Below are 12,516 nucleotides of genomic sequence, written 5' to 3' on the forward strand. Positions count from 1 at the left end.
CGAAACCGAGCCGCCGATTGGTCAGACCGCCCGGAAGTGGTGCCGACGCTTCACGTTGACCCGCACTCGCGACGTCATTTCTTACTAGTTGGCCGGAAACTATCATTCGAAACGTCATCGCCAGTCCAGTTCCCGGTGCCACTCCCGCCCGAAGCCGAGACTCAGCCCGGCCCCGAACCACCCGGCCCCAGGACTCAGCCCGGCCCCGAACCACCCCGGCCCCAGGACTCAGCCCGGCCCCGAACCGCCAGGCCCCGAGAACTCAGCCCGGCCCCAGGACTCAGCCCGGGCCCGAACCGCCAGGCCCCGAGAACTCAACCCGAGCTGTCCGGCCCCAGGAATCCGCCCGAGCCGCCAGGCCTCAGGCCGAACCTTCAGACGTCGATCCCGGGCCCGTTCGAGCCGCCGGGCCCCGCTCCGATCCCGGCACCATGGGGTCGGCATTTTCGCAGGTCCTGACCAAGATCTTCGGGAAGAAGCAGATGCGGATCTTGATGGGTAAGTGCAATATAACCGCAGCCCAAGAGAATGAGTTCGGGCAGCATGAAGTTCTCCCTTCTTGGGCCTGGATTGTGTAAATCCTGCTGGGTTTGTGGTTAGTGAATGATTGAGAATGGCCCAGGGTTGTCTGTAGGAAGGATCCTGGATCAGAGTCAAAGCACAAATAGACACTCTTGTCTATTTTAGTGATTAAAGTACATTTTAAGAAAAAACTCTGAATGATAACATGACCTCGCTCTCCAGATGCTCAGCTACTTATGATGTTACTTTCTCCTTTACAATAATAAAGTGATAAACCGAAGGAGGCCAGTTGACCTGTTATGCCTGTGTTGGCTTATTGAACAATTACCTTGAATCTGTCTTTTCAGATTACCAGCTCTTCAGTCATTGGAACAATTTCCCTATATTATTTATAATAAAATCATTTAATACTTTAATACTTCTGCTAAATGATCCAATTCTCCCTCGAGAGAACAGCCCCAGCTTCTCCAGTAACATTTTATGTAAAGCCCCTTATTCTTTTTTTTCTTATAAATTTAGAGTATCCAATTCATTTTTCCAATTAAGGGCCAATTTAGCTTAGCCAATCACCTACCCTGCACATCTTTGGGTTGTGGGGGTGAAACCCTCGCAGAGACGGGGAGAATGTGCAAACTCCACACAGTGACCCAGAGCCGGGATCGAACTTGGGACCTCTGCGCCTTGAGGCAACTGTGTTAACTGCTTGCGCCACTGTGCTGCCCTAAAGCCCCTTATTCTTGTACTATTCTGGTAAATCCCTCCTCTACCCTCTTGAACTCTTCACATCCTTCCTAATGACTGGTTCTCAGAATTGGACACTGCTCCAACTGTGACCAACCAGTGTTTTACAAAATTCTTGTGTAGCTTCCTGTTTTTTTTTTGCACTGTCTCAATCGATGAATTCAAGGATCCTTTATGCCTTTCATTTAAAAAAAAAATATTTTAATTCTCCTTTCTCACATTTTCTTAAAATTTTACACCCACCAACAATCAACGGTAGCGAATACAATGTCAATCCTCTTAACAACAACAATCCTATCCTCCCACCAACCCCCAAACAACAACCCACATGTCAACACAAACATCGAATAAAAAAAGGAATCAGGAATCACCCATAGGCACCATCAACATACACAGCCTCCTCCCCATGTTCGATGTCATCCAGTTCTTGAAAGTGCATAATGAATAATGCCCATGAATTGTAGAACCTCTCTACCCTCCCCCGAGTTCAAACTTCACCTTCTCAAGTTAAGAATTCCAGCAGGCCCCCCGTCACGCCGGGCACAGGATGGAAAGATTGACCTCCACCCCAACAGGATCTGCCTTCGGGCGATCAATGAGACGAAGGCTATAACATCTGCCTCCACATCCGCTTCCAACCCTGGCTGATCCGACACCCTGACTATGGCCTCCAGAGGGCCTGGGTCAAGTTCCATGTGTACCACCTTGGAGTTTTACCCTAAAAACTTCCTTCCAGAAATCCTCCAGCTTTGGACAGGACCGAAACATATGAACATGGTTTGCCCAACCCTCTTAGTGCCCTAACTCCCTTCTCCCATCTCTGGAAATTTCCATCCCATTTCCCTGGCTCAAATCTGTGATTCCCCCAAATCGGCATTTCCCTTGACCCTGCCCCAGCCCGAAGTGCTGGCAAAACTGCCTCCAAATTCTCAACAAAGCTATTACTACCAGACTCCCTGAGTGTTTCGCTGGGGCCATCGGGAGCGGCGCTGTTGCTAGCGCTTTCAGCCCAGACATAGGGCATCCCCGCCTAGTCTCACAGTGGAGAGAAAAATATCCAGAACTGACGTTATTTATGCGGACACACTCCCTCGGCTCCTTATACAGTAGCTTTACCCAGTCCACAAATCGTGGCCCAATCCCACACCGCACCAGAGCTGCCATCAAGTGCCCCCATTCGACCCGGTCAAACGAGTTCTCGGCGCCCAAAGCCACAACCACCTCTTCTTCCCTCCCCTCCGTCGGTGCCATAACAATGTTCAATACCCTCCTAGAGCTATCTGCCTCTCCCAAACCCTGTCTGATCCTCACCTATCACCTTCGGGAGGCATTCCACCTGCCAGTACCTTCACCAATATCTTTGCATCCACGTTTAAATGTGATATGGGCCTATACGACCCACACTCTGTTGGGTCCTTATCTTTCTTAAGCAACAGGGAAATCGGTGGCTGCCCCAAAGTTTGTGGTAACACCCCCTTCCCTATTGCCTCTTCAAACATCCCCAGTGTAAGCAGTGCCAGCTTATCTTGAATTTTTTATAATATTCCTCCGGAAACCCATCCGGCCTGCCACCTTCCCTGACTGCAGCCTCCCAATCGCATCTTTTATCTCTTGTTCCACTCTGCCCCTTCCAATGTAGCCCTGTCCCCCTTCCCCTAACCTCGGGTATTCTAGCCCATCTAGAAATTCCTGCCTCTCCCGGTCTTCCCCAAGTGACTCTGGCCTATATAACCTCTCATATGGATCGTTGGTCAAAGCTCGCCTGTAGTTCCTTCCTCTTTTCCAACTTCGCTGGGTCCCCATCTTCTGCATTACTCCTACCTCCAACATCACATCTATTATCCTCTGACGCTCCAACCTCTCCTCTTTGTCCACCCTAGCTTTAAACGAGATCACCTCACCCCTTACCACCGCCTTTAGAGCCGACCAGATAACTGGTTTAGACACCTCCCCTGTGCAGTTAAAACCTACATATTCCTCATTTACTATTTCAATTTTGTCACAGAACCCTCCATTCCCCCAACAGTCCCACAGCTAATTTCCACCCCGGCCTCTTTACTACCCCCTTCTCTAATACCATATCCACCCAATGCAGAGCATGGTCTGATATTGCAATTGCCGAGTAACCCCTTAACCCCAGCCAGCAAAGCCTTCCCCACCACAGAAAAGTCAATCCGCGAGTATACCTTATGGACCACAGAGAAAAACAGTAGTCCCACTCCCTCGAGTGCAGAAACCTCCAATGGTCCACCCTACCCCCCTGATCTGCCACCACTACCTCCATCTGGAACTGTACCCTTTTGCTGACAATTACCGTTAGCCCTCGTGCCCTTCCGTCAAATCTAGAATCAAACACCTGACTAACCCAGCCCTTTTTAAATCTCACCTGGTCCTTCACCCTCAAGTGAGTTTCTGCAGCATTGCGACATCGGCCATCAAGCTTTTAAGATGCGCAAGCACTCTTGACTGGACCTCCCAACTCACTCCTGTTCCACGTGACTATCCTAACCGGGGGTGTCTCACCCCCCCCAACCTTTTAAAAAAAAAAAAAAAAAATTTTTTATTGAAATTTTTTACAGAAAATATAACAAACAATGACAAGCAACAATAAAACACCATAATAACTGTAACACCCCCAAGACCGTAGCAACGCATGTATCTCACCCCCCCCCCCCAAATCCTGTAAACAACAAGAGAACTTAAAAATAAATTAAAATTAAATAAACATAGTCAACGCCCCCCCCCCCCCCCCCCCCCCCCCCCCCCCCCCCCGCCCCTTTCTTTCCCCCCCCGGGTTGCTGCTGACCCAGTACCCTATCGCTGAGCCAGAAAGTCGAGGAAAGGTTGCCACCGCCTAAAGAACCCTTGTACTGATCCCCTCAGGGCAAATTTGACCTTCTCCAGCTTAATAAATCCCGCCATGTCATTGATCCAGGTCTCCATGCTTGGGGGCCTCGCATCATTCCACTGTATCAAGATCCTCCGCCGGGCTACTAGGGACGCAAAGGCCAGAACACCGGCCTCTTTCGCCTCCTGCACTCCCGGTTCCACCCCAACCCCAAAACCGCGAGTCCCCAGCCTGGCTTGACCCTGGATCCTACCACACCCGACACCGTCCTCGCCACCCCCTTCCAGAACTCCTCCAGTGCCGGGCATGCCCAGAACATATGGGCATGGTTCGCTGGACTCCCCGAACACCTGACACACCTGTCTTCGCCCCCAAAGAACCTACTCATCCTAGACCCAGTCATGTGGGCCTGGTGCAGCACCTTGAATTGGATGAGGCTAAGCCGCGCACATGAGGAGGAAGAGTTAACCCTCTCCAGGGCATCAGCCCATGTCCCATCTTCGATCTGTTCCCCCAGTTCCCCCTCGGGCTTTAGCTCCTCTACTGACGCCTCCTCCACCTCCTGCATTACCTTGTAGATATCAGATATCTTCCCATCCCCGACCCAGACCCCTGAAAGCACCCTGTCACTCACCCCCCTCGCGGGAAGCAAAGGGAATCCCTCCACTTGTCGCCTAGCAAACGCCTTTACCTGCAGGTACCTGAACATGTTCCCCGAGGGGAGCCCAAATTTCTCCTCCAACTCCCCCAGGCTCGCAAACCTCCCATCAATAAACAGGTCCCTCAGCTGTCTGATGCCCGCTCTGTACCAACCCTGAAATCCCCCATCAATGTTCCCCGGGACGAACCGATGGTTCCCCCTTAGCGGAGCCTCCATCGAGTCCCCCACTTCCCCCCTATGTCGCCTCCACTGCCCCCAAATCTTGAGGGTAGCCGCTACCACCGGACACGTGGTATACCTCTTAGGAGGGAGCGGCAATGGTGCCGTTACCAGGGCCCCCAGGCTTGTGCCTCCACAGGACGCCATCTCCAACCGTTTCCATGCTGCCCCCTCCCCCTCCACCACCCACTTGTGCACCATCGACACATTGGCCGCCCAATAATACCCCGAGAGGTTGGGTAACGCCAGCCCCCCACCATCTCTACCCTGCTCCAAGAAGACCCTCTTCACCCTCGGGGTCCCATGCGCCAAAACAAAGCTCATGATGCTGCTAGTCACCCTCCTAAAAAAGGCCCTAGGGATAAAGATGGGCAAACACTGAAAAAGGAACAAGAACCTCGGGAGAACCGTCATTTTGACGGACTGCACTCTACCCGCCAGCGATAGCGGCACCATGTCCCACCTTCTGAATTCCTCCTCCATCTGCTCCACAAGCCTGGTAAAATTAAGCTTGTGGAGAGTCCCCCAGCTCCTGGCCACCTGCACCCCCAGGTATCTGAAACTCTTCACTGCCCTCTTAAACGGGAGCCTCCCAATTCCCTCCTCCTGATCACCCGGGTGCACTACAAATACCTTGCTCTTGCCCAGATTCAGCTTATAGCCCGTGAAGCTCCCAAACTCAGCCAACAGCTCCATCACCCCCGGCATTCCCCCCTCTGGGTCCGCCACATACAACAACAGGTCGTCCGCATACAGCGATGCCCTATGTTCCTCCCCACCCCGCACCAGACCTCTACACCTCCCCGACTCCCTCAGTGCCAAAGCCAGAGGTTCTATCGCCAGTGCAAAAAGCAAGGGGGACAGGGGGCACCGCTACCTGGTCCCACGGTAGAGCCTGAAGTACTCTGATCTCCTTCCATTGGTAACTACACTCGCCATCGGGGCCTCGTAGAGCAACCTCACCCATTTGATGAACCCCTCCCCAAATCCGAACCGCTCCAGCACCTCCCACAGGTACCCCACTCAAGTCTATCAAACGCCTTCTCTGTATCCAGCGCCACCACTATCTCCGCCTCCCCCTCCACCGCCGGCATCATAATAACATTTAACAATCTCCGCACATTCGTGTTAAGCTGTCTTCCCTTAACAAATCCTGTCTGATCCTTGTGTATCACCCCTGGCACACAGTCCTCTATCCTGGTGGCCAGGACCTTCGCCAGTCACTTAGCATCCACATTGAGGAGCGAGATTGGCCTGTATGATCCACACTGCAAGCGTGATCCACACGCTTCAGGATCAGAGAGATCAGCGTCCGTGACATCGTCGGGGGCAAAGCCCGCCCCCTCCCATGCCTCATTGAAGGCTCGCACCAACAGGGGGCCCACCAGATCCGCATACTTTTTATAAAATTCCACCGGGAACCCATCCGGCCCCGGCGCCTTACCTGACTCCTGACTGCATTTGCCTGTTCATGAAGCTCTCCATCCCTCTTTCTCTCCTCCTCCTCCTCCCCCCCCCCCCCCCCCCCCCCCCCCCCCCCACCGGTGGCTCTGACCGGTACAGTTCCTCGTAAAAGTCCCTAAAGACCCCGTTCACCTCTGCCCCCTTCCACACCACATTCCCAACCTTCTTATCCACCATCGTCATACCACTGGGCCCTGCCCCAAAAGCCTGACCTGCCCCTATTCATTATTAACATCGAACCCTCTTCCCAGAATCCCCCCGCACTTCCTCATAAACTTCAACCTGGTCACCAGGCTCCAATGTCGGCAGCCCCTCCCCCCACCTCACCTCCGTTCATTAGCCGACTTTAGTTAGCTAGTGTGCACCCCCCCCCCCCAGGTATTCCGTCCCCTCATCTCCCACCCAGTCCCAGAGAAATAAAATCCCACTCGCACAACTCAATAAAATAACATATAACCGTTGCAGCAAAGGATGCCAATCAAACCAAACAATAAACCTGAAACTCTTAACAATGTGAAGTCAAGTAAGTTACAATACATGTCAGTGAACAGAAAGTCATAACATTGATACATTTTCCAGCTCCCCAATCACAGTCCACGATCTTTCTTCCAGCTCCACTCCTCACTTTTCTGTCCCAAACCTTCTGCCACACGAACGCCTCAGCCGCCTCCACCGTCTCAAAATAAAAATCTTTGGTGTTGTACGTAACCCTCAGCTTTGCAGGATACACCACACCAAATCGCACCCCATTGTTGTACAGTGCCGTCTTTACTCGGCCAAACGCCGTTCGCTTCTTTGCCAACTCCACCGTCAAGTTCTGGTATATATGAACACCAGCAACACTGCACCTCCCACGCCTGCTTCGCCCAGCTTAACACCCTCTCCTTCATGTGTTATCTATGGAAGCACATAATTACTGCTCTTGGTGGCTCATTTAATTTTGCCTTCGGCTTTAACGACCGATGAGCTCGGACCAGTTCATACCGGAAGGGTTCCTCACCCTCCCCCATCAACTCCGTCAGCATTTCGGCGAAGTACTCCGTTGGCCTCGAGCCCTCCACCCCCTCGGGCAGGCCCACAATCCTGAAATTGTGCCGCCTCGGGTGGTTCTCCAAATCTTCGAGCTTTGCTTGATGCCCTTGGTTAGCCTCCACCACCCTCCGCAGCTCGTCCCCCATCGAGGTGCGCTGGTCACTGTGCTGCAACATGGCCTCCTCCACTTCCTTTATCTTCTCATCCTGCTCTCTCACCTCGGCCAATGTCTTTGCCAAGCTACCCTCACCGGGGCCATTGCCTCCTCCTCCAACCATTTCAGTGTGACTGCCATCTCCCTCCTCAACGCCACCATGTGCCTCACAAACTGCTTTTCCAGCTCCACAGCTATCACCTCAGTCATCGTTTCAGTGCGGCCCCACCATGCAGTCCTGGCTTCTGCCATCTTGCCAGCCCTTTTGCTGGCCCTCTTGATGGCAAGCCCTCTTTCCTCCCTCCTTCACAGCATCCTTTCAAAACTTTTTATCTCCCTTTCTTTAATCCTTCAAAAATTACATAGATACATAGAAAATAGGAGCAGGAGGAGGCCTTTTGTCTGTTCGAGCCTGCTCCGCCATTCATCACGATCATGGCTGATCATCCAACTCAATAGCCTAATCCTGCTTTCTCCCCATAGCCTTTGATCCCATTCTCCCCAAGTGCTATATCCAGCCGCCTCTTGAATATATTCAATGTTTTAGCATCACCTACTTCCTGTGGTAATGAATTCCACAGGCTCACCACTCTTTGTATGAAGAAATGCCTCCATATCTCTGTCCGAAATGGTTTGCCCTGAATCCTCAGACTGTGACCCCTGGTTCTGGACACACCCATCATTGGTAACATCTTCCCTGCATCTACCCTGTCTAGTCCTGTTAGAATTTTATAAATCTCTATGAGATTCCCCCCTCATTCTTCTGAACTCCAGCGAGAACAAAACCAACCTAGTCAATCTCTCCTCATATGACAGTCCCGCCATGCCTGGAATCAGTCTGGTAAACCTTCACTGCTCTCCCTCGAGAGCAAGAACATCCTTCCTCAGAGGAGACCAAAACTACACACACTACTCCCAAGTGTGGCCTCACCAAGGCCCTGTCAATTGCAGCAACACATCCCTGCTTCTATACTCGAAACCTCTTGCCATGAAGACCAACATACCATAAGCCTTCTTTACCGCCTGCTGCACCTGCATGCTTACCTTCAGTGAATGGTGCATAAGGACACTCCCCTCTCTCAATTTACAACCATTCAGGTAGTAATCTACCTTCCTGTTTTTACTTCCAAAGTGAATACCTTCACACTTATCCACATTATACTGCATCTGCCATAGGTTTGCCCACTCGCCCAACCCTGCATCCTCGTCACAATTCACCCTCCCACCTAATTTGGTATCATCTGCAAACTTTGAGGTGTTACATTTTGTTCCCTCATCCAAATCATTAATGTATATTGTGAATAGCTGGTGTCCTAGCACGGATCCCTGTGGTACCCCACTTGATACTGCCTGCCAATTTGAAAAGGACCCATTAATCCCTACTCTTTGTTTCCTCTCTGCCAACCAGTTTTCAATCCACCTCAATACATTTCCCCCAATCCCATGCGCTTTCATTTTGCAGGATAATCTCTTATGCGGGACTTTGTCAAACACCTTCTGAAAGTCCAAATATACCACATCGACTGTACTGGTTACCTCTTCAAAGAATTCCAACAGATTTGTCGAGCATGATTTTCCCTTCATAAATCCACGCTGACTCTGACTGATCCTGCCACTGCTTTCTAAATGTTCTGCTATAAAGTCCTTGATAATGGATTCAAGCATATTCCCCACTACCGATGTTAGGCTTACTAGTCTATATTTTGTTGCTTTCTCTCTCCCTCCCTTTTTGAATTTCGGAGTGACGTGAGCTACCCTCCAACTGCAGGAACGGTTCCAGAGTCTATAGAATCTTGGAAGATGACCACCAATGCATCGACTATTTCCAGGGCCACCTCCTTAAGCACTCTGGGATGCAGATTCTCAGGCCCTGGGATTTATCCGCCTTCAATCCCATCAGTTTTCCCAGCACCATTTCTCTCCTAATGTTGATCTCCCTTAGTTCTTCCCTTTCACTAAATCTTTAATTCTCTAACATTTCTGGGATCTGATTTGTGTCCTCATTTGTGAAGACAGAACCAAAGTATGTATTCAATTGCTCAGCCATTTCTTTGTCCCTTATTACGCATTCCCCTGTTTCTGTCTGTAGGGGGCCTACATTTCTCTTAACCAATCTCTTTCTCTTCACATATCTGTAGAAACTTAGTGTCAGTCTTTATGTTCCCTGCCAGCTTCCTTTTGTACTGTAATTTTCCCTTAATCAATCTCTTCGTCCTTCTTTGCTGAATTCTAAACTGCTCCCAATCCTCAGACCTATTATTTTTCTTGGTCAATCTGTATGCTTCTTCTGTGGATCGGATACTATTTCTACTTTCCTTTGTAAGCCATGGATTGGCCCTCTTACCCCCTTTGCTTTTGTGCCAGACAGGAATGAACAGTTGCTGTAGTTCCTCCATGCATTCCTTGGTGTTTGCCATTGTCTGTTCACTGTCATTCCTTTAAGTAACTCTCCCCAATCTATCAAGGCCAACTCACGCCTCATGTCCTCATAGTTCTCTTTATTAAGATTCAGCACCCTAGTCTCCGAATCAACTACTTCACTCTCCATCTTGATAAAAAATTCTGTCATGTTATGGTCGCTCATCCCCAAGGGGCCTCGCACAGCCAGATTGGCAGATTCACTTCTCATTCATTACACAGTAACCAGTCTAAGATGGCCTGCTCTCTAGTTGGTTCCTCCACATATTGGTCAAGAAAACCATCCCGTATACAGTCCAGGAATTCCTCCTCTACGGCATTGTGGTTAATTTGATTTGCCCAATGTATGTGAAGATTAAAATCACCCATGATCATCGATATTCCCTTGTTACATGCATCTCTAATTTCTTGTTTAATGCCATTCCCAACCTCACCACTGCAATTTGGGGGTCTATATATGACAACCACTAATGTTCTTTGTCCCTTGGTATTTCGTAACTCTACCCATAGAGATTCTACATTTTCAGAGCCAATATCCTTTCTCACTACTGTGTTAATTTCCTCTTTAACCAGCAGTGCCACACCACCGCCTTTTCTTTTATGCCTGTCTTTCCTAAATACTGAAAACCCTGGGACATTCCGTTCCCATCCCTGTTCACCCTGCAGCCATATCTCCGTAATCCCAATTATATCATACACATTTATATCTATCTGCGTGATTAGTTCATCCACTTTATTGCAAATGCTCCATGCATTAAGGCACAGAGTCTTTAAGTTTGTCTTTTTCACAATGTTTGCCTTGCTCCCAATATTTTCTCTACTGTCCTATTTGAATTTTGCCCTTGGTTTCTCCACCTATCACTTTTCTTATTCACTTTTCTACCTTTTGCTTTTGTCCTTGCTCCCTCTTTCTCTGACTCCTTGCGTAGGTTCCCAACCCCCTGGCATATTGAAATTTGTTCCCGGGACCGGACTTTAAACCTCCTAAAAATATACCTCAAGCGGGAGCCACCCAATGTGCGACTTCCCCCTCTACATGCCGCCACCGGAAGCCCCCTTTATGCCGTTCTAACCTTTCATGTCACCGTCAAATATTTGTGTGTATACATTTCAGGTATGTCTGTTCCTGATCATCTTTTAAAATTGAACCAGTTTCCTTCCTGCTATTAATTCCATGTAAAATTAATAATTTCAAACTTCTGTTAAATTTCATCTGCCAGACATAGATTCATCTCACCCGTCTGTCTATGTTCTGAAGCAATTTTAATTAAAGGTACCATTGAGTCGGTAGCTACACCCTATCAGGTGGTGTATTCCAAAACCCTTTGCATAAGAAAGATTTATCCATATGTCTGTCATCTCTGGTTATTTTGCCAGTCACCTCAAATCTGAACTCTCAGGTTATCTATCCTTCAGCCACTGGAAACAATTTTTAATTTGCACTGTCTGAACCCTTCGTGATTTTAACACCTTAATAAAATATTGCCTTAGCCTTTGACTAAAGGGGACATCCTCAACTTTTCTGTCTATCCATGTAACTAATCTCTCATCTCTGGAATCGTTTTGGTAAATCTCTTCATCCTCGCCAACCCTTCATGTCTTTACTAAAGCTGGAGCTGAACTGGTGTTTCACTAGTTTCCTGGCTTTTATATGAAATGTGAACAAGGAGCAGGCACAGGCCATTCAGCCCTCAACCCTGCTTCGCCATTTAATAAGATCACGGTTGATATGATAGTAACTTCAAATCTCGATCCCGCCTACACCCCGATAACATATCAGCCCCTTGCTTTCCAGGAATCCATCCCCGTGGCAATCGAGCATTTATCTAGCTCTGCCGTGAAAATATCTAAAGACTCTGCGTCCACCACCTTTTCAGGAAGAGAGTTCCAAAAACTCACAACTCTTGAGAAAAAAATTTGCTTCACCTTTTCTTTAAATGGTTGACCTTTTTTTAAAAAAAAACTGTGGCCCCTCTTTCTAGTTTCATTCACAAGAGGAAACATCCTTTCCACATCCATCCCGTCAAGACCCTTCAGGATCGCATATGTTTCAATCAAGTTGCTTCTTACTCTTCAAAACTCCAGTGGATGCAAGTCTAGTCTAACCAACTATTTCTCATAAGACAACCCGCCCGATCCAGGTATTAGTCTAATCAAACTTCTCTGATTTGCTTCCAGTGCATTTACACCGTTGGGTAAGTTGACCAATACTGTATCTCTTACTCCAAATAAGGTCTCTAGTGCCCTGTATAACTGAAGCATCACCTCCCTACTTTTATGTGTGTGCTGTCTGCCTCCATTTATAAAGCTCAGGATGCAATATTCTTTATTTATTGCTTTGTTAAGCTACCCTGTCACCTTCAAAAGATTTGTGCACTTACACTTCCGAGTGTCTCTTCTCTGACCCCCATCAAAATTGTACCGTGTAGCTTGTGTTGTGTCCCCACATTATTCCTA

The 12,516-nt window shown here is 49.0% G+C and overlaps 1 protein-coding gene across 1 annotated transcript in view; it reads left to right on the forward strand.

Annotated features, from left to right (window-relative positions):
• Positions 1-77: 77 nt before the first annotated feature.
• LOC119973458 (ADP-ribosylation factor 5) overlaps positions 78-12,516 on the forward strand; it is a 45,769-nt gene continuing 33,330 nt past the window's right edge. The window contains exon 1 of the mRNA XM_038811635.1: positions 78-498. Coding sequence (XP_038667563.1) covers positions 432-498 — 67 coding nt within the window. The 5' untranslated portion in view covers positions 78-431. The remainder of the gene's footprint in view (positions 499-12,516) is intronic.

Source organism: Scyliorhinus canicula, chromosome 11 (genome assembly GCF_902713615.1).
Source record: "Scyliorhinus canicula chromosome 11, sScyCan1.1, whole genome shotgun sequence".
Classification (NCBI taxonomy): domain Eukaryota; kingdom Metazoa; phylum Chordata; class Chondrichthyes; order Carcharhiniformes; family Scyliorhinidae; genus Scyliorhinus; species Scyliorhinus canicula.